Raw genomic sequence first — 22,817 nt, forward strand, 5'->3', positions numbered from 1 at the left:
AGTAATTTCTATCCTATTTCCACCTTATTATTACTCTGACATTTAATCCAGAAGTCATTGGGAACCTAAGTTATCTAATTATTTTGGTACTCCATTGTTTGTATGCAAACTCAGACATAAAATGAAACCTTAAATTTACAGAAATATGCAGAGAACATATGCATTGCAAAAATGATTATTGTATACAAATTTATAGGCAAACACACCATTGTACTGTGTTATCTTAACTCAAATTCTTAGTACCTTGAGGTAAAGCGAGAAAAGAACTTTAAAAGACAATGTCTTCTATTATCATAAAAAATATTTATTATAAAAAATTATCACATTTCTCTGTACATAGCATAAAGACAAAAACACAATGTATACATTAATAATTTAAGTGGGCCTGAGTATTCAGTATCCTTCTACTAGAAACCCTAAAGCTCTTCCACGGATTTCACAAATACCAATGTAGATTATTTCTATTTTATCAAAATCCATTTGCACCGTTAATGTAATTGAGATACTAACGTTTCTTTTTTCTAGTGTTTTAAAGATAGTTCACAGTGTTTAGGTTAATTAATTAATCAACTGATTTAAATCTTTGGTAAATACAAGTATTTACATGTAAAAATGTTTAGCTCAAATTTCAGTAAAAAACTGAAATGACAAATAACCTGCTGCAAACTGTTTTGTATAATCAGAAATGTGAGCTGGACTTCCACCATTAAGAAATGTTACTGTCTAGGACTTCTGATGATAAAACCTGAAATCCACAAAAAAATAGTTGAGCTTCTATTACCATTACCAGAAGCACCACAACACTAGGCCACAACAAAATTACACACAAATGCCAAATTCAACATATAAACCATACTGATTATTTTACAATGCAGAAAATCCTCCTTTTTTTCTATATGCCAGTTTAAATGTTAATTGACACAGATAAGTTTATCTCATAAAAGCCTACCATCTTGTAAGAGTGAGAGCCATTTAAAGAATCCATACTGCTTTCAAAAACACCAGCTCTTCCTCTTGCCAATGACACATGCATGAAAATACAGACTTTTTTTGAAATAATTTGTGGGGAAAATAGAAAAGTGCCTGCCTTCTGCTTCCCTCTCTACCTATATCCTTTCTTTCCTTCCTGCCTTCTTTCATTTTTCCCTTCCTTCTTCTCTAAGAGTATTCAGTGCCACTGCCTGCCAACCTTCAAATTATACCTTAACTCTCGCAAAAAATACCATATGCATTTCAGGTGTCATTCATTAGCTCTCAGTCACAATGATTCACAAATGAAAGCATGCTCACATGAGAATCTCTTACGTCCAGGCTATTTGTTTTAAAAAATCACTCTAAAAGGTACTTAAATTCTAATGTTCTTGAGTCACTTGCGAGTTAGAAATTTTTAAATAGACATATTAATGCTGGAGTGTACAGAATATAATTAAATATATCAAAAATATATCTTTTAAGCCTAGAAAATGGATGCCTTTGGATTACCATCATTTCAGGATAGAGAAAAGCCCTTCTTACTGAGTTAGGCTCTGAACATGTGATTTCTTTCACTAACACTAGTTTTTCCAATCTGCTGACTTATTTATAAGCAAAGCAAAGTAAGAGATATTTTTGCTGTTACTTTGGCAATTCTCTCTCCAATCCCCAACATCCTGAGTTCAGTGCACATCTAACAATTCACTCAAGACCAGGCACCTGACAATAAGTGTTCACTTAGTGTGTAAAGTAAACAGGAAAAGCAGCATAATAAAGGAGCTGTGTTTTTATCAGAGGAGCCTTCCTTCTGAGATTTTACATAACTTGATGCCTTCACTGCAACCTTGAATAAAATGTTTTGAATTTTGAAACATTTGAATAAAATGTTTGAATGCTTTGAATAAAATTCCTCCTCTTTCAGCGTAAACCTTATTTTAGTCACCAGCCTTTCCTTCCAGAGCACATAAATATGTTCAAAATGTACATTTACATACATTTCTAACCACATAGTGTAAACTAAGTTTTAATCCTTTGCATGGCAGGAAAATGCTGGTATTCTGACACCAATATCTTTTGATGTGAACAAGAGGCCTAAAATATTAGTCTATTGAAACTGCTAACTGCCATCTTCACGCTCACTCCCTTTTTCATTCTTGTTATCAAAAACAGATGGAAAACTGAGGCTTATTTCTTTGGGATTTTATATAAACTCATGAGTTATTCTACATAAAAAAATAAGGAGCTGACCATCTGTTAACTCCTGTAGTCTTGCACTAAGTTCTCCTGGGTCACAGAAACAAGCTCCAATCCTCATTGGATCAGTGTTCTGATTAAGGAGTTTTCGTTGCTGTTGTTTGTTTTGGAGGAAACAAGGGTTCACACACAAACATTCAGGAAGCAGCACTGGTGCAGACCCACTTTGATCCCATAAAGTGTCTTGAGTGTCCCTCTTCACATGGCCGCTTCTTTTGCCAGGTTCTTTGGTTCCCTGCTTGGGATACACCAGTCATCAGCCTCAGAGCTCATCTGATAATGTTTGAAGGCTGACATGTTAAAGACTGGAAGTTTTTCTATAGACTCAGAAGACAAAGCCTAAAAGAAAAGGGGGGAAAAACATGAGACCAAAGACATTATGCATGGCATAATTTGCACTTGAAGTTATTATTCAAAATACATTCAGAGGTAAGTATCCAAACACTCAAATACATTCATTTAATTGATACAGTAATAAGAGCACACTGGTGTCTGCACTCAGTCTATTGCTCTTTCTCAATAGTTTGAAGGCTTTTGCTCACTTAAGAAGTGAATACATTAACTGTTTCAGGTGATCAAAGGCCATTTGGCAAGTAATTCCAGTGCAAAAAAATGGGAGCCTGAAAGTTTAATGTTTTAGTTGTTAATATCTGTAAATATATTTTCAGTTGAAATAGTTGGCAAATGATGAACAGAATCAAGACAGTGCTCTTAACAAAGAAATTGAGGCTTTACCAGAAACAGAAAAACATGCACCAAGTTTTATTTATTATTTTTTTTAAACGGAGTCTAGCTCTGTTGCCCCAGGCTGGAGTGCAGGGGCACCATCTCGGCTCACTGCAACCTCTGCCTCCTGAGTTCAAGAGATTCTCTTGCCTCAGCTTCCTGAGTAGCTGGGGTTACAGGCGCCCGCCAACATGCCCAGCTAATTTTTGTATTTTTAGTAGAGATGGGTTTCACTGTGTTGGCCAGGCTGGTCTAGAACTACCGAACTCGTGATCCACCTGCCTCAGCCTCTCAAAGTGCTGGGATTACAAGCGTGAGCCACTGTGACCGGCCAACATGCACCAAGTTTTTAAGTTCAAACAGTGAATGTCTGGCACCCCACTGACAGTTTGCGAACAGTCAGCTTTTCTTTCCCAGGATTTCTAACAAGGTCAGCTTAAGGTCCTGAGTATCTTGATACCTGTTATTTTTTCAGGCTGGAACATTATTAGCATATACTTCCCACAAATCCTAAGTAAAATAAAAGTACAGCTACTCTCATAGATGCCAAAAGGAGTTGCCTTAAAAAATTTGCATTAGCATGTCCTCATTCTGAAACTTTGGTAATATATTAACACTTCTCGGGAAGCAATTTTGCTTCACTTGAGGCAGGTAGTATGGCCCAGCTTCCTCTTTGGTAAGTTATCATATTAAATAATGTACACACACCCAGAAACAGAAGAGAATGACCTGTGGTCATTTGTATTAACTCAGTTTGGGGAATTCACTCTGGACCATAGCACTGAGGGCTGTAAAAGCAGCAATGGTTTTAGAAATAGGATTTTGCTATTGAATTCAAGGGATACCTTTAAGTAGATGATAGCATCTGTTCCATATCCTGATAAAGAGTAGAGATTCAGATCTCCTTGAAAGTACTTGGCATAGAGACGAGAAATTGGCAAGCCGTAACCAAAACCAGCCTAGAGAAGAGAGATGTTATCAGGTAAAGAAGTGTATGCGATCACTGAAATACAAACAAATAGGAAATTACTGTCCTCACTGATACTAATGTCCTAGAACCTAAATAAATATCTTCTACTTCCAATCAGACACCCCTTGTTTCACCATTTTTAGCTTGCTTTATCATGCATTCTCATATCCTTCATGTCTAATTTTACTAAATTGATGAACTTGTCTAAATAATCCCTTGCAATCCTTGCTCTACATTTAGAACTAGGTGGCTGAGATTAATTTAGCCAAATAATTGTTCTTACCAAAGGAGCATTCCGGGAATTATCCATCACAGGCGTTGGTGCAGTGGAGTATGTATAACTAAAGAGGCGGTCAATAATTCTCAGGGGAACACCACCTCCTCTGTCTGAAATCTAAAACAAACAAACAAGTCATCAGAATCACACATTAAAAACAATGTCTATTTGTCTAAATAAAAATGGCTTTCCTTCATTTAAAAAGCACCTGGCATATATATGACTGTTATCTATTGCAAAAAGCAGAGAGCTTTATTACTATTGACCCTATTTAATTCTCTCAAGAGACACCCAGAAGAAAGACAGAGAATGGTTACCTTAATTGTGAGGTCTTCTTTTCCCAAGACAACAATCACCTCAATTGGTGTAAGGGAAGGCCGATTTTCCTGGTGTTCAACTGTTGCCCGCATTGCATTCTAAAGGAAACCAAACCGTAAGGAATTCAATGGCAGAGGAATGAGGGACAATAAATATCTGTTTTTTTAATGTTTAAAATAAAAGTAGCACAGGGAGGGTAATTCAAAGTTCCTATTTTTTTAAGTTAGTAGTAAAACAGCTTTGTAAATAGCCATTTATGAATGTGTCATGTAGGATGTATAATCAAAAATATTCATTTACTGTATAATATAGCTCCTGGGAGTAATGTCTAATGGAAAAACAATTCTGCCTAGCTGTCAAGTTCTTATTTGTAAGCTTAATTTAAATGTGGAAATTGGTTTTTATAGTCCATTTCCTAGCTCTCCCTTTTCTGTCTTTCCATTACATTTTACACCCAAGCACCAAAGACTATTACATAACAAATGAACAGTGAATCACTGAACCAATTTATTGGCTTTTATAAAACTTGCTGTGAAAAGGTTGTTACTATTTAAGAGGACAGTTGATAATTCTAAATTAAATTTCAGTTTGCATTTGATTATCATCTAACTTTCACCAATGATGGCAAAATAACTCTATGAGTTGCATCATTCAACTTAAAAATGAATCAAATCAATGAAAAAGTATCCTTTGTCCTTTAACACAGAGCAAACTAAAAGAAGTTTTCAGTCTATTGGCTGAATATCATACAGATACAGTCTTGGTTTTCTTAACCCATTTTCCTTTCTCACCACCTATCCGCTTTCTGCTTTCTGGTGTTATATAATATTAGGTTCTAGTCATTAGCTGGAGTGAAATAAAGTAGATCAGATGTTTGTAGTACAATCAATACCTCACAGCAGTAATATTAGAATAAGTTAGGAAACGGGAAGTTTCGGAAAGAGTTATGTCAGAATTAGAGCCAGATTTCACTTTTTTTAGCCTGCCTTCTCTCCAATTCAGGGGACTCTTGGGAAGCATCTAAAAGCTTAAGGTGTTTTTCTATTTTTTGGTTTAAGTTCAATTTGATCTTAATTTAATTTGATCTTAGGACGCATGAAAGGATTTGATTCTTAGCACCGGGCTGCCTCAGACCAGTAACATCTGTACCCTTTGAGAGTTTGTTAGAAATGCACATTCTCAGACCTAAGGAATCAAAATCTCTGGGGTGGAGCCCAAGAATCTGTGTTTTAGCAAGTCCTGCAGGCGATTCTAATGCACACTACAGCTTGAGAAGACAGCTCAACAGGCCTGCTAAGAAAAGTGTGCATTTGGACCAGCAGCATCACCCCTTAGCTTATTCAAAATTCAGAATCTCAGGCCCAACTCTAGACTTCCTGAATCAAAATTTTCACTTTAACAAAGTCCCCATGTGATTCATATGCACTTTAAAGTGGATGATTGAAGGAAGTACTGACTTTGCTCTGAGCACATTCTGGACTCTGAATGGGGCCATGCCACCTACAGGAATTCTGGACCTGAACCTCTGAGTTTGGAGTTGGATCAGCCTGTGGGGGTGGAGGTAACAAGGCCTTATTCACTGAAACATTCACCCCCATGACCTCTCTTAATGAATGAATAAATGACTGGTGCTTTGATGGACACCTGAAAAAATAATAGGAACCTCCTCTTGGCTCTAAAGCATTGACACATCATGAATTGTATGATGCATTCTCAAATACGTGTTGATGCTACAATGAGCTACATGTACTTCGTCAAACATTGACTGTGTAGTTACTTTCTCCTAGGAGTACTGGAAGCATTCTTGGGAAAAGATATTGAGGCTCCTGTTTTGTGGCAAATAATAAAGAAGATAAAAATATAACTGTTAAACCTTTTTAAAAGGTAAAATTTCAATTATTGTGAAGTATCGTACCTTAAATAGTTCAAAGAGCATATGATGGAGGTGAGAAGGAACATACACGATGTGAATTGGTTGGTCGGGAAATTTTCCTAGAAAAATAAAATTCATGAAGATTTTGTAAACAAATACTTCACTAAAATAAACCACCACATTCATGTGATTGACATTTTAGACTTCAAGAGGGTTGGCATATTCTCTATCTTCTCCCTCCCCAAATCCTGCCTTAGAACCTTCCCGCTTAAACAGTAAATACTACTGGCTTATGTACAAAATGTTATTGTAGTTGCTACATAGTATTGTTTGGTTAATTGTTTTTTTGTAGAGATGGGGTCTCACTATGTTGTCCAGGTGAGTCTGAAACTGCTGGCCTCAAGCGATGCTCCAGCTTTAGCCTCCCAAACTGCTGGGATGACAGGCATGAACCACCTTGCTCCATATGATTAATTTTTGTATTTCTCCACAAATGTATGAAGTTGGGTAAGTGTGGAAGAATAGTGCTACAAATTAGATTTTGTGGATTATTTCTATTTTCACCATTTTTGTACTGGACAATTTCAGAGTCAAAATTATATGTATTTTAAGATAGAAGGGAAAAACTGTGCTTGTAGCATAATATTGAAATTAATGCTAACTATAATTTTCATATTTTTAGTGCATGGTAAAATAATACACCTGATTTTTCTTGTTTTTTTGTATCACCCAAACATTAAATCTTATATGCTAAATATGCTCAAATTTTACCAAGAGGATAAAGACAACAGAGAAACAAAAACCTCTTAATGCTTTTTGAAAAGAAAAATAAAAAGTAAAATAAAATTAGAAAAAAAAAAAAAAGAAAAATAAAAGTATTATTCTTCAGTATTCCAGGCCTTGGCAAAGTTTGAATCAGAAAACACAAGGTCTGGCACAAGCCCCTGTTTATTTTGTCAAACAGTTGGAGCAGTTTATCTACTAGTATTATGCAACAACCCTGTTTATGCTCAGAGATATGTTCCATTCTTTATTTGCTCTTCTACTTTTAGTTTAGTGTTTACTTACATTTGCATGTCTCTAATCTGTTAGGCTACTCTTTGAGCAACTTGATTTAAACTCTCACCATAAACAAACTGTTGCTGTATAAATATTACTTGAAAAAGATGTTTACTTTAAATAGAAAAAAGAAGTAATTCCAATTTAAATATACTGTTTTAAGATGCAACTATTTACCAGAACAGAATGGGAAGGGGTGAAAATAGTGCCTTTCATTCATCATGTAATCACTTCAGTCATTCAGACAGTATGGGAAGACCTTGTCAGAAATGAAGTTTTGTTTGTTTGTTTTTCTGAGACAGGGTCTCACTCTGTCACCTGGACTGGAGTGCAGTGGGACAATCACGGCTCACTGCAGCCTTGCCTTCCTGGTCTCAAGTGACCATTCCACCTTAGCTTTCTGAGGAGCTGGGACTACACGTGTGTGCCACCATGCCTGGCTAATTTTTATTTTTTGTAGAGACAGTGTCTCCCTTTATTGCCTGGGCTGGTCTTGAACTCCTGGGCTCAGGCAGTCTTTGCACCTCGGCCTCTCAAAATGCTGGGATTACAGGTGTATGCCACTGAACCCAGCTGAGTTGAAGCTTTTTGAAGTATGTTCTCCTTCCAGAACAGTAGTCTAAACCAATAGTGCAAATTTTTTTTTTTTTTTTTTGTATTAGGGTGAAGGCATTTAACATGAGATCTACCCTTTTAACAAAATGCTAAGTGTACAATACAATATCGTTAACTATAAGCACTATGTTGAACAGCAGAACTCTAGGATTTATCCATCTTGTGTAACTGAAACTTTATATCTGTTGGATAGCAACTCCCCATTTTCCCCTTCCTCACAGCCCCTGACAACTACCATTCCACTCTGCTTCTGTGAGTGTGACTATTTTAGGCATCTCATATAAGTGGAATAATGCATCTGTCACTGGCTTATTTCTTACAGTGAAATTTAAAGTATTTTTGTTTCCAGGTCTTATGGGTAACCTCTTTAAGAGGATATTTCCACAGCTATATCCTCCCTACTTCTGGTCTCCTTATCCCTCATATTCTACCGCAAGTAATCTTTCTTTGATCTAAGATATTGGAAAATAGTTGCTACTTTAATCCCATATTATTTGTTCAAAACATTCTTCTTCATGAATCCTCATTAGCAACTGAATAGGCAGAATTGGAGCCTTCCAGTTGAGACAGTTAAAGAGAACCTTGTCTTCAAAAAAAAATGTGTACAAACTCTAGGCAAGAGAAAAAAGGAACACAGAAGTTGCTTTATAATTACAAAAAAAATCGTATTAGGAGAATACAGAATTTTCCATAGGTTAAAATATATTTTACTTAAAACTTACCATTCACTTGTGTGAGCTTTAATTCTGGAGATGTTAAATAATACTGATCACAGAGCATCCTTGAACACTCAAAGGCATCTGGAATAGAAGTTGTTTTTTATAACAATGAAATGAATTCATGCCAAGTATAGTTCTCAATTAATCTTCAGTGTCTGTATCGCCCTACTATAAAATATGCACTAAAGCACAGGTTTATGTATATAAAAATATATTTTAATATTTTATTGAAGAAAAATTAAGACAGTGTTTGCACTGCAGTTTTAGCAATACAAATATGTGCACTTCAGAGAGTAAATACAATATATAAAATATGGCAAGTTAGTCACTTATATTTGGATTTTTAAATAATATTTTAAAGGAATGTTTATACTGTTGACTCTCAAAAGGAAAGGACCTTGAAGATAACATTTATAAAATAAAATGGAACACTCTGTGAACATAAATTCATTCGCAGAGTCACCTCAATTATAGATATGTCAATCATACAGTGTACATTTTCAATAAGGGAAATGCAGAAATATAGAACATACCTTGGACCACTGCTACCACATCACAGTTAGGATCAATGCTTCCAATGTGGGTTGGGTTTCCTGTCTGTGAGTCACTAAATATAAGAACTGTTGAAAAATAAAAACAAAATATTGTTGTAAAATTCAGGATAGTGATTAGTACTACCACTGAGAATGTGACCTGCTGATTAGTGAAACATCTAGTCATAGTATGCCTCATATTCTACACCCATGTCTATATACCATGATCATGATGAGCTAACTTACTGTGCTGGTTCATCAGCATCCGAGTAGAAATACGGTTCATGTAAAATCGATCCAAGAAATACTGAAGATTTTGACTGGTGACTGGGTCAACTGTACAGGCATCTTTATACTCTATGATTCCTTGTGCCATTGTAGGGACTACATTATGGTGTCGATTTCGAACTTTGATGAGTGTATCTACAAAGCTAAGCCACAATATTTATGGTTAGTAAAAGTTCAAATACATTTCATTCACTTATACTCCTTAGGTTACTTCACAGAAGGCTAAAGATCTTTTTGCATTACTCATGTGAACAAATCAAATGATAAAACGTTAGTCCTTTATTAGTAATCTCACCACAGATTCTTCCACTAGAGGAGATAATTTCATAAACAGACTCATTTTGTTTCTAGCTTATATGTAAAACTATTAGCCTTATAACCAATGCATTCATCAGATGTATTCATTAAGTCTTCTCTTTATAAACTAACTATTAATATCTAATATCATCATTCTAGAGATGACTCTAGAATGCCATTGTAAAAAACTTTCAAAATTTCTTGTCAGATTTAGAAAAGATTCTTATTTAGGTAGCTAGAAACTATCAGTTACTCTGAAAGAAAATGTTTAATCTCCAATGACACTGAAATGTATTAAAATTATGTAATGGTAAATCCTCCTGTACATCTAATTATTGGAGTAAATTTATAGTAAAAATAGGTCTCCCTACGGGGAACAAAAATGAGTCCCCTTCACACTTAGCATCATTTCTTCACACTTAGCATCATTTCTTCACACTTAGCATCATTTCTTCACACTTAGCATCATTTTCAATGCCATATTCTTCACTTCTAAAAAATCAACAAGCCAAAACTTGTCATGTGTAAGGGGGTAGTGATTTATTATTCAGAGCTGAATTCCTTTAATTTAGGTCTAAAAATATCTTAGGAATTTGTCTGGAAAGAACCAAAGTTTTAAACATTTATTCTAATGCATAGAGCTTACTCTGATAATGCTTTCTGGTCATCTGGGCTTTTCTCATGGAATTCCACCAAATCCATCAGGCTCTGTATATACCTGTAAAGAAAGAGGCGTGCTTTAAGTTTTAAAATTAACAGTCAGATACAAATGGCTGAAAATAGAATAACTTTTTCAAATAATTTTAAAAGAGAAAGTAAGCATTATGTTCAAAATTAAAACTTTCCTCCAGAACATTTGGAAAATAATAAAAATTTAAAATGCTATAATTTTTAATCCTTGACTTTCAAACTTAAAATTTAACACAAAATGTTTCTTTAACTATTTCAGGTCAGTATTCAGTTTCCTGACTATTTTATTTGGCAAATATTTTCATTTCTTCTAGCAATAATACTTAGAAATAACTTTTTTAAAGCTTTTTATTTTTTTCTACTACATTCATTCATAGAAGAGTATAAGTCTTGACTACAAAAGTAAATACTACACATTGAATATGTTTTAGATTGTAATTGTCTTATAGGTATATAATACATGTATTTCTTGAATCAATGAACAAAAGGCTGTGCAGTCAGTGGATTAAGATAAGGCTCTCATGCATGTCTGCCACCTGTGCATATCTCGCTTCTGTGATCCAAAAATTTGCTGTTTGGGGTTACCTACCATCTCTAAGCATCAGTATCTTCATTTATAAAATGAGATTATAACAACTGACACTGACTGCTGGCTGTGTGCCAGCTGCTGTCCTAAGTGGGTTTTTTTTTTCTTTTTTTTAAGGATTATCTCATTTCATTACACTCAAACATCCCTCTGAGGCATATACTTTACTCTCCTTAATGAGAGATGGGAATAATAATTCAATGGCAATAAAGAGTTTAAGACACTTGCCAAGGATTCCACAACTAGAAGTGACAGAGGCAGGATTTGAACCCAGAGCCCACTCTGCCAATCACTTTGTAAGTGACAAAGATTAGGCCTCCCCTCAATAGTAGTCATTTGAATTGGTTTCTAGGCATAGGATTTCTTTTGCAATATCAAACTCTTATTATTGAAAGTACTCTTCTATAATTGAAAAATTAAAATTGCATGCCAATTATTTTTCCAATTTATCCTAGAACTCAAAATTTTATTATAAATTAGTCGACTTTTTCAGGGTAAAAATGTCTGTTTATAGTTTTACAGCTTCCCTAATGATAACTTATCCTAAATTAATTTTAAAATCCCTACATCTTTCAAAAGTAATTACCGTTCAGACAGATCACCTGTTTTCCAATTATGATGTTAACATAGTATAAGAATTCATACCCGGGTAACTGTTTCAAAACTAGACTTCAATATGGTTCACCACTTACCAGCTTTTAACTAATTGCACTGAAGAGGTATTTATTAATTGGGTCGGGAGGATATCAATTTCCCTCAGAATGTTGGCGAGCCTCACAGGCAATTCTTGTCGCAAAAATGCAAAAGAAGTTCTTTCACATGCGTTTTCTGAACCTATAATAAACGAAATTAATTTAGTTTTTGGGAAAAAGGTGTGTCTAAATGATACATCTAAATAGCATTAACTATCAAATATTGAACACACATATATTATAAAATTATATTTCACTCTCAGTTGGGTTACTGTTAATCGATAATTCAGGGGCGATTGTCTTCTTAATTGACTATCTCTTGTCTTCCTATTTTCCTTCCTTTCCTTTCGTCTTTCCTTCTTTCTTTTAAAAAGTGACAAATACAGGATAATTATTGTCTTCTCTTTTTGAAGAGGATTCACTTCCAAGAAGTAAGAATATCCCACAGTTCTTAGCATTTTTTAAAGACTGCAGGATTCGGTCACACCACAATGTCAACAACACAACATCCTTTAATGAGTGTGGACATGAAAGATGGGGGATAAGAGGCTGGAGTGGGAGCTGTAATAGTTCCAGAACAGTGATATCACATTTAAACCCTTGAAACTTTCCTTATAAGATTATTGCAACAAATGTGTAAATATTTTCAGCAATCATGCAAATATATGGAAAGCTATAATGATAGACAAATCTGTAGGGATACAGAGAGATGTACCCTGTGGAAGGATGCCGGTGGCCAAGGAATAAAATCTATTAATTTGAGGCTATTTAATACCATTTAGAATCTTCTCCAAACAGTACTATGCTGTGAAGGAGGGGAAAAAGTTTCCAGTCCACTGTTAAACGGTGACCGAAAGCAAAAAGTAATTTGACTGGAAGAACGGGTCAGAAAGAAGAGTGTGCAGATGAAGTCAAACCTTATCCAGTGAAGGCAGGCTTGCAGGTGGCCTTGACCTGGCGGCACCCTGTCAGAAAGTAACCAAATCTAGGAAAAGGAAAGGTGTGCTGTCGTCGAGGCTCCAGGGCTCAGCAGCAATGTGAACCCTAGTTATTTTAGCTTGATCCTAGCCTCCCTCTCCCGAGGCTGAAAGTTAAGGCAGTTCCCCATCCCCAGGACCCAGCTTGGGCCCTGTGTCCCCTCTCACCAAAGTCCAGTAGCTGCTTCATGGACAGCGGGGAGGGGCTGTAGCGCGAGAAATGCTCGACCTCTCGGGGCACCAGGCCGGCGCCGTTGAGTGAGCCAGCGCTGCGCAGCACGAAACGGGCCGCCTTCATCTTGACGCCCACCCGGCCTTGCAGGGACTGTGGCTCGCTTGAGGGGCTAAGGCTGCTCGGAGCAGAGCCTGGTTCCGAGGGGGCGCGGCGCGTCCGGGCGAGGACTGCAGGTGCGCCGGCTGTCTCGTGCGCCCGGGCCTGGGCTAGGGTTTGAGGGTGCCGCGGAGTGAAGAGGCTGGGCAGCGAGTCGGAGATGCAGTGGGTTGAAACTCAAGTTCGCGTCTTCCCACCAGCCGCCGCCGCCCGAGGTTTTATTTGTTTCCCCGCACTCTCCCCCCGAGTCCCAAACAGGAGGAGTCACTGGAACTTGGAGACGCGCCCTGAACTCCAGGCCGCGCCAATCAGATCAGAGAAAGAGGTAGGGGCCCCGCCCCCCTGGCCGCGGTCCCCGCAGAAATGGCCTGATCCGGTGACCACGGAGTGCCCTGGCACCGGTGCCCGCGGCTGTGAGGGGAATAGGGTGGGAAGAACAGGGAAGAGGAAGCAGAAGCAGGTATCTGGGGCAACGTGGGCTTAAGATTAGCCTCTTGGGACAGGGCTCCAAGTCGCGTGGGCTAGGGTCCCGCCCAGGCTCGTCCTTGTTTACAACTCGGAGGCTGTCTCACTGTCAAGCACTCCTGGCCACAAACTGTGTGGAAGAGTTTGGGCTCCGAGCGCTCATTGGTCCTTTCTCAGAGCAGGGCTTTTACAGTAGCCAACAAGCTGCGTTCAAAAGTATGGGCTTCTCTGCCACTGGACAGAGAGAAAGGAATAAACAACCTAAAGACGTGCGCCCCCACCCCCACCGCCCCCTTTTCTTCAGAAGAGACCGGCACATGGCAGGAACTGTACGTTCCTTTTGCTGAGACTTGAGGGGCTGCCCAAATACATTTACTTTTTCCTGTGGTAATAAAAGGCCACATCAATTCGTTCTTCTCCGGCAACACATTCTTTCCGTTAGGTTTAGTTCTATTAATTAAAAACAAAATTAAAAAGGGATCAATTTGTCAGTTTGCCTTACCTTTTGCTGTGATCAGATAATTTGTTCACTCTGACCTGTACGAAATGTCCTTACTCCAAATCTTTATCTGAGACATTGCATTCTACCCTCAAATGTCTGGCACAAGCTGTCTGCTGCAAAAAGTCTTCCTTGATTACTTCTCCCCACTTCTTCCAAATAAGGCCTTGGTCTTTCATAGTATTATTTCATAGCTATTTATGTTTTTATATTATCCCTCTCTGACTACCTCCTTTCCTGAAAGAGATCAGGGTAGGGACCCTGTCTGATGCATCTTTGTGATTTCTACTTTTTCACTACTCAGTATTTATTAAATTAATGACAGTGGTTGAGACACATTATCCTGTCATAAAAGTCTCATACTAACCTCCGTTTCCTCTCCTGACACTCTTAAAAGGCCTAGGGAATGAAACCACCGTGTTTGGGAAAGTTGGGAGTAAGAGATTTGGTTACAAATGTAATAGAATGGGAACTAATGGGGTGTTAAAAATGATAATTTGTTATAAAGGACCCCTTTTGACCTCATCCCTCTGCGTTTATTTTATTTTACTTTAAGTAATTAATTTATTGAGATAGAGTCACACTTTGTCTCCCAGGTTGGAGTGCAGTGGCGCCATCTCGGCTCACTGCAACCTCGGCCTCCCGGGTTCAAGCAATTCTGCTGCCTCAGTCTCCTAAGTAACTGGGATTACAGGCACACGTCACCACACCCAGCTAATTTTTGTATTTTTAGTGGAGACAGGGTTTCGCCATGTTGGCCAGGCTGGTCTCCAACTCCTGACCTCAAGTGATCCACCCACCTTGGTCTCCCAAAGTGCTGGGATTGCAGGAGTGAGCCATCGCGCCCAGCCTGCCCCTGCATTTACAAGCAGAATGGGCCACTGTGAAAGTCATGAGTGATCCTAGGCTCTGCTGTCATCCTTTGCCCTTTTCATCTAGGAGACTGCATTAAATCACAGGACAGATTTCCAATTCTATCTCTAGCACGAACTTTCTTCCAAGATCCAGATTCTTCTATTCAATTGCCTATTTGGTTTCTCCATTTGGATGTCTAATAGGCATCAATTTTGCTTCTCTAAAATCAACCACCATTACGAGGGATCTGAAACAGTCCTGGCAAACCCTTTGTCAGTTATGTGGCCTGTGTGGAGGCATCGTATTAGCTCTCCTATTATTTCCCCCATTGTCTATACATTACCTATAGATGGTCTAGAATTTGGGACTTTCTGTTATGACCAAATATTTTGTTCAGACCTTTGAGAAACAGTTGTGTGAAGACATGCAATATTCATGATCTTCCAATGAAGAGGATGGGGCCTGGGTTCTAAGAGAATATTGAGGGATGATCCAAGTATAGACTCTAGCAGTTGCACTTGAGTGAGACAGAAAAACAACCAAAAACACAACAGCTCAAGCACTTATCTGAAGCTGAAATAGTTGTGGGAATATGTGGGAATATGGGGAATTTCATCTCCACTTGTAGACAGGTTTTGATGCCACTATTACTTATATTTTTGTACTTGGAATCCTTTATTAAATATTTGCATAGCTTGATGCAGCAAAGCAATGTGTTCAAGTAGCCAAAAAACTAAATAAGAATCTCTTTGCTGAAGCAAGTAAATTTAAGGTAAAAATCCCTTCTTTTTCTTAGATTGGGTCCTAACAACATAAGTAAAAAGTAAAGTATGCATTTGCTTTTCTCACTGTATGTGGAACCTGGAATAAGCAAAAATATATATTACAAGGAATTATACTTTGATTTTCAGAGGAAAGGCAATGGAATTATGCATTACAGGCAGTCTAATTTAGGAAAGTCCCATGTCCCCAAGTACATTTTACCTAGCATTACTACTCTATGTGCTGTGGGTTGATTAAAGATCAGGTGAAATCATATGACGTTCACAGAGATGACTTAGGACTAAATGTGAACTGAGGTCGCCAAAATTTTGTTTCTATGTCATCCCTTCTAATAATATTTACCGAGTTACTGTCACAGTGCATTGCATTCTTCTGTGTCATTTCTGTATGATGGGAACTGTTATTATAATTGGCAGCATTCATGATAGCTGGCCTAGAAAGGTCAGGTCAAGTTGTTTACCCAGTTGGCTAAGATGCTATGTATTACCATGATTAGAGAGTGACCTGGGAAAAGAGTGGCACTTCTCTTTTCAGGTTGAACACAAATCTTGGAGGTTATCCGGTTGGGACAGAGGTGAAACAAAAATATTATTTGGGGGCAATGGGTATGACAGATCCATGCATTCATTTGAGTAAAAGTAAACCATGAGAAGACTATTAAATGATTAATGCTAAGGAGTAGAAGAAGTAATCAAAGCTGTTGCCTTGCATACAATGCTGAACATAACATCCCTGCTTGCAATACCCGATTCCTAAAATTTCCATGGGCACCTTACCTAGCATTAAATGAATTCTGTTCAGTTTGCCTGGAAAAATCTAATAACATAAGGCCACTAGTAGAACTTTCAGAATGCAAATCACACTTTTTCCAGAGGGTGGAGGATGGCCAATTTGACAAAATCGGTCAGATCACTTAAAGAGACATCTATTCAATTTTTCCACCTCTAGGATCATATTCCAAGAAAGCAATTTAAAATACACATAACAGAAACTCCAAAGACATGATGGAAAGATTAACAGACTTGACCATAGAATATTAAAGTTAAAATATGAACAGCAGACTTGGAGAATATATTTACAGAATATGTAATAGACAAATCATTATTTAAGAGATGGCTGTTTCAGTAGGGAACCATGTGGTCATGATCTATTCCCTCATGAGATGATAGACTTGTGGGGGAAATTGGCATTACAAAAGCATACGGACAATAAACCTATACGTTAAGATAGGACAAGGGCTAAGAAGAAAATGATTGTGAAGAGTGTAATAGGCTGGAACTACCTTAGATTTGGTGGTCAGGGAAAGTCTCCTTGAGTAAATGACAATTAAAAGAAAGGGAATGAGCTTCTACTGGGGTTGAGAGGGAACACTGGTGAAAGCATATTGGTGAAGCTATTGGGAAAAGCAGGACCTAACTCAAAATTTGGTCTCTGATGTTTCTTATAGTTACTGTTAACCTAGAGGATACTAGGTGCCAGGAGCTGGAGTAGGTGCCCTGATGGGTGCAAAAATGTCTGCTCTCATGCACCTCAGATTATTAGCAGATGATAGAAAACAATAACTAATTATTTTTTAATTTATTAGATTTTCATTTAATCCTCAGGGTAAAATGCTATAATTAAACGCATTTTAAAAAGAGCCCATAAGAAAGGTTCATGCCATGGGCAATGTTGATTGTGGTGGTATTGGTGGTAATAGTGATGGTGCCAGACAGTGGATATGTTAAGCGTGATCTGGGGTGTCTGAAGGAAGAGCTATGTTGGGGATCAGGAAATACTACTAGAATTGGCATTCTAGATGGCTGTAGAAAGATGAGCAAGATTTTGGCAAGTAATTGGTAGACAGTGGGGAAAATTGTCCAAGACTGAGTAAAAGCACAGATGTAGGAGCTAGAGATACACTGGAGAAATAATGACTAGTTTCATCTAGCTGCTGTCTAGAGTATCCTAAGGGCAGAGGGAAAGGAAGATTCAGTTATCCCATGAAAGCCTGAAATGCTAGTATGAGGACTATGAGATTACTAGAGTAGGCAGCAGGGAACTGTTAAAGCCTTTAAATCAGGGAGCAATGTGTTTTCTGTTCAAATTTGTTAACAGTTAAATAATTCTACTAAACTTTATTGAACGCCCACTATGTACTAGACACTGTGATTGATGCTGAGGACATAAAGATGAAGAAGGCATAGTTTGTCTTCAAAGATGGGAGAAAGACATGAAAATAATCTAAAAAATAGCATGTTGCATATACGGTATGTGTACTGGGGGGACAAGTAGCAGCCAGGGGAGGCTTCCTTGGAGGAAGTGATAGGTCATCTGACTTATAAAGGTGGAGCAGATATTCATAGAAGACAAAGAAGAAAGGTGTTGGAGCAGCGAGGAGAGGGACTGAAAAGAGCCATTTGTTGGTAGTATCTCTAGGCTTTGTCAAATCTGATAATGAAGAATTTTTTTAAAGTTCTCTAATATTCTAAACCTGTACCGCTGGGAGGAGGTGATTTTATTGATAGAAGCAGGGAAGTCAAAAGTGTCAGGAGAAAAGGATAAGTTGACTGAGGACGGACCAGTAGTGCAAGTGATGGGTTTGTTTGGGAACACTTTGAGTTAATGAAAAACCATACGAGAGTCATGACTAAATTACCGTGAAGACAAGATGAGAACCCAAAGGCTATTAAGCCTTTGCTGAGAAGTGAAGATAGATGGGTGAGATTCTGTCCCTGGTTTCTTTATACAAGATGCCCTTCTCCTATCAGCCTACAGCTATATCTTACTTTTTTCTGTGCACAATAGTTCCTGCTAGAGCAGCTCTTTGTTTCATTCTTGGCCTCCTTTGTTTCATTCTTGGCCTCCTTTGTTTCATATCAAGGCCAAAATCTTTTCCCTACATCATAGCAAATGGGTTCATTCTTCTTTTTGCACTTGTGGCTCCAGTGTTATCTGGAAAGAAAAGGAAGCAAATCCTGAAGCTAGCACATCTTGACTTTTCATGGAAAGATAAGAAGAATTTTGCATCAGTTTCAAATATAGGTTAAGCATTGTTTTTACCCCTACAAGAAATTTCTCAATTGTGTTTGATGTTTGCCTTTGATGTTAGTAAGGAAAGGTGAATAAAGGAAATGAAAAAACGACTGAAGAAGGAAAACAAATGTGTACTAAGCATATAAAAGCATGCTCAAACTAATGAGTGAATAGGAAAATAAAAAGTAAAAAGATAATAAGACACCATTGTTCTAATATTAGACTGGCAAATAAAGAAAAGGTTGGTAAGATCTCCTTGTTGGCAAGGCCTGGGGAAATGAACACTCTCCTATATTATTTGTGGGGATGAAATTGGCAAATTTTTGTTGGAAGGCAGTTGGCAGAACCTATAGAAATTTTAAAGATAGCTACCCCATGTCTCAGCCATTTCACTTCTAGCAACTTATCTTACGGTTTTACTGACAGAGAGAATAAAGATATATGTACAATATTCCTCATTGTAGCATTACCTGTAAAAACAAAAATTGAAAAAGAACTTGTTTCGACAATAACTCATAGTGTAAATAAATGATACACCCATGCACTAAAACACAATGCAGCTGATATAATGAACGACATAGATTTTTGCAGCAGCTTTGAGGTCTACCCTGAGATTTCTTTTAAGGAAGTGCTTGCCGTTAGTTGCAAGGAATGAAATTAGCTGACAGCCTTCAGCTGCAGAATCTTTGGGATCCAGACAGCATTTGAGCTGGGACCATGCCCTTCTCAGGCAGCCCCACAGTGATGGAGGAGCATCTAGAAGGACCTGGCCATTTTTCCTCAATGTAGGATCCCTCTGATGGGAATTCTTTGTCTGGAGACCCGAGCTGAGACTTTGTCATATTGGCATCCCTGTCCCTGCTCAATTCTGCTCTCCATGCGCCCTTTTCTATCACAGATATCATAGTCTGAAAGCTTTCCATACCCAATACTTCTTCCTATACCCCTTAGCCTTTCTGGATCTCATTGAGGCTACCATTTTACTTTCCTTCATTCTTCTTATGTCTTTTCTTCCCCTCTTATCCAGCATGGACGCCATGAACCAACATTATAATTAGGCTCTTGAGAAAACCCTTAACTGTCTCTCTCTGTTACACTCACTTGGCAAGTCTAATTAAAACTACTCTAGTTAAACCCACTAAGCCTTTGTTAAAACCATTCTAAATATATGGCCTGATGCGGTGGCTCATGCTTGTAATCCCAGCACTTTGGGAGGCCGAGAAAGGTGGATCATGAGGTCAGGAGTTCAAGACCAGCATGGCCAAGATGGTGAAACTCCATCTCTACTAAAAATACACAAATTACCTGGGCGTGGTGGCATGCGCTTATAATCCCAGCTACTCGGGAGGCTGAGGCAGAGAACTGCTTAAACCCAGGGGGCAGAGGTTGCAGTGAGCCAAGATCGCGCCACTGCACTCCAGCCTGGGTGACAGAGCAAGACTCTGTCTAAAAAAAAAAAAAAAAAAATTCTAAGTGTAGAAAGTGGTTACAAATTTCAATTCATAAATGTCAAGTGTACACGTGTTGATATTTTCTTTACTTTTGATTTCCTGTAAGTCAGTATAATGTCTATTAAAGGTCTTTTGGTTAATGTGGGATTTTATTGTTATTTTCCCCTGGAGCAGCATCTATTTTCCCAGGAGTGTATATAGGCCCAAGTTACCAGGGAAAGTAGACAAGTAGCCATGCTAGTTTCCACTGAGATGATTCCTATGAAATCTAGTCCTAGATTATTGGTTTGTGCAGATTGCCACTCCATCATGTCTCATTCCCATCCAAAAGACCCATTTGTGCCTGGCTCTCTTTGTCGCTCTGGTTGTTTTTGGATCCAAGGACAGCATTCCATTCTGTTGTTCCTGAAATATACTGAACCATACTCTCATACCCCATCTACCTTAGTGCCCCCTCTGTTGTGACCTTAACACATTGGGCTACAGAAACACTACAAGGCTGTCACAGGTCTGTCTGCCTAAATCCCTCATGAAGCCATTTTTATTCCTGCTGTTTTCTAAGGCCTTGGCATAGGGAATGAGTCTCAAAAGTGTAGTTCTTGAGGGGATTTGTAGCATAGTGAAATCACAATAAATCACATCAGGTTTCCCACTATTGCCCCTTGAACTAGAAGAGACTCTCTGATTATAGGGGTGCAAAAGAGAATAAAAACTAGAGGAGACTTGACGATAGCCCAGATGAGCCAAAAAAGGGGGTTAGGGGTGCATCACAGAAACCACATATAGGTTTTGTGGATCTGAGAAAAAGGAAAACCTGTATCTCAATTCCTCAGTAAAGCAGATTTCTCAAAACTTGTGTAAGTATTTTTGGCTCCTTCTGTGAGTCATGGTCCAGCTGCCCAAATTGGGGAGAGGATGTTGAGATCATAAGAAATATTGGTGGAAAACGCACTTGGTTAATATTTTAAATATTATATGCACAAACATATACACAGATCTATGCAGAAGAAAAATATATCAGATTATCTATAGTGGTTATTTTTGGGCAATGGAATTACCAGTATTTATATTTGCATTTTAAATGAGTTTTCAAATGTTAAGCCATGAAATATGTGTTACTTCTTAATTGTAAAGAAAATAAATGTTATTCCAAAAGTTGAAATGAAAATAGATGTAGCAAGAGAATGGGCAGAGGAAGTTGGCAAATATCTGTCCAAAATAGGCTTTACACTGACTTGGAAGGCAAAATTGGGACCAAGAAATGGGCCAGCAGCCCTCCTGCCTTCTATTTCTTTTTTTATTTTTATTTTGTATTATGCTTTAAGTTCTAGGGTACACGTGCACACGTGCAGGTTTGTTACATATGTATACATGTGCCATGTTGGTTTGCTGCACCCATTAACTCGTCATTAACATTAGGTATTTCTCCTAATGCTATCCCTCCTCCCTCCCCACAACCCATGACAGACCCTGATGTGTGATGTTCCCCACCCTGTGTCCAATTGTTCTCATTGTTCAATTCCCACCTATGAGTGTGAACATGCGGTGTTTGGTTTTCTGTCCTTGTGATCGTTTGCTCAGAGTGATGGTTTCCAGTTTCATCCATGTCCCTACAAAGGACATGACCTCATCATTTTTTATGGCTGCATAGTATTCCATGGTGTATATGTGCCACGTTGTCTTAATCCAGTTTACCATTGATGGACATTTGGGTTGCTTCCAAGTCTTTGCTATTGTGAATAGTGCCGCCATAAACATACGTGTCCATGTGTCCTTATAGTAGCATGATTTATAATCCTTTGGGTATATACCCAGTAATGGAATTGCTGGGTCAAGTGGTATTTCTAGTTCTATATCCTTGAAGAATCGCCACACTGTCTTCCACAATGGTTGAACTAGTTTACACTCCCACCAACAGTGTAAAAGTGTTCCTGTTTCTCCACATCCTCTCCAGCACCTGTCGTTTCCTGACTTTTTAATGATCGCCATTCTAACTGATGTGAGATGGTATCTCATTGTGGTTTTGATTTGCATTTCTCTGATGACCAGTGATGATGAGCATTTTTTCATGTGTCTGTTGGCTGCATAAATATCTTCTTTTGAGAAGTGTCTGTTCGTATCCTTCGCCCACTTTTTGATGGGGTCTTTTGATTTTTTTCTTGTAAATTTGTTTAAGTTCTTTGTAGAGATTCTGGATATTAGCCCTTTGTCAGATGGGTAGATTGCAAAATTTTCTTCCATTCTGTAGGTTGCCTGTTCCTCTGATGGTAGAGAAGACGTTAAATGACCTGATGGAGCTGAAAACCATGGCACGAGAACTTCCTGCCTTCTATTTCTAACAAGTTCGGGCACACCAAGAGACTTGGAGACTTAAAACCTGAAGAGCCTGCAATCAACTTTTTCTCTTACTATTCCTGCTCATTGTCTTCTGTGGACTAATATTGAACCATGAAACTTTGCTTACAGTTTTGTGGCCTGTTCCTTTCCTCTGATTGCTGATCATTGCATGAATTTCCTGAGATTATCACTGAATAGGACCTTTCTTTTTCCTGTATCCTCTACTACACACACA

General features: G+C 38.1%; 1 protein-coding gene and 1 long non-coding RNA gene across 3 annotated transcripts; one reads left to right on the forward strand and one right to left on the reverse strand.

Moving 5' to 3' along the window:
* Positions 1-281: 281 nt before the first annotated feature.
* PDK4 (pyruvate dehydrogenase kinase, isozyme 4) lies at positions 282-13,747 on the reverse strand. Of its 2 annotated transcripts, XM_011974690.1 has the most exons (12): positions 13,283-13,367; positions 13,015-13,177; positions 11,870-12,011; positions 10,548-10,619; positions 9,563-9,747; positions 9,317-9,403; positions 8,787-8,864; positions 6,433-6,509; positions 4,517-4,615; positions 4,206-4,316; positions 3,798-3,911; positions 282-2,565 (listed from the first exon to the last, which is right to left on the reverse strand). In XM_011974690.1, exons 2-12 carry the CDS (start codon positions 13,142-13,144, stop codon positions 2,425-2,427), a joined length of 1,236 nt encoding a protein of 411 aa, XP_011830080.1. In that variant the 5' UTR covers positions 13,145-13,177; positions 13,283-13,367; the 3' UTR covers positions 282-2,424. The 2 variants fall into 2 exon arrangements, with proteins under 2 accessions (XP_011830080.1, XP_011830079.1); XM_011974689.1 differs by having other exon boundaries at positions 13,015-13,747.
* LOC105535571 lies at positions 13,522-22,710 on the forward strand. Its single transcript, XR_001005455.1, has 2 exons — positions 13,522-13,637; positions 22,494-22,710. It is a non-coding gene; the product is annotated as an uncharacterized LOC105535571 (long non-coding RNA).
* Positions 22,711-22,817: the final 107 nt, after the last annotated feature.

This window comes from Mandrillus leucophaeus, unplaced genomic scaffold (assembly GCF_000951045.1).
Source record: "Mandrillus leucophaeus isolate KB7577 unplaced genomic scaffold, Mleu.le_1.0 Scaffold148, whole genome shotgun sequence".
NCBI classification, from domain to species: Eukaryota; Metazoa; Chordata; class Mammalia; order Primates; family Cercopithecidae; genus Mandrillus; species Mandrillus leucophaeus.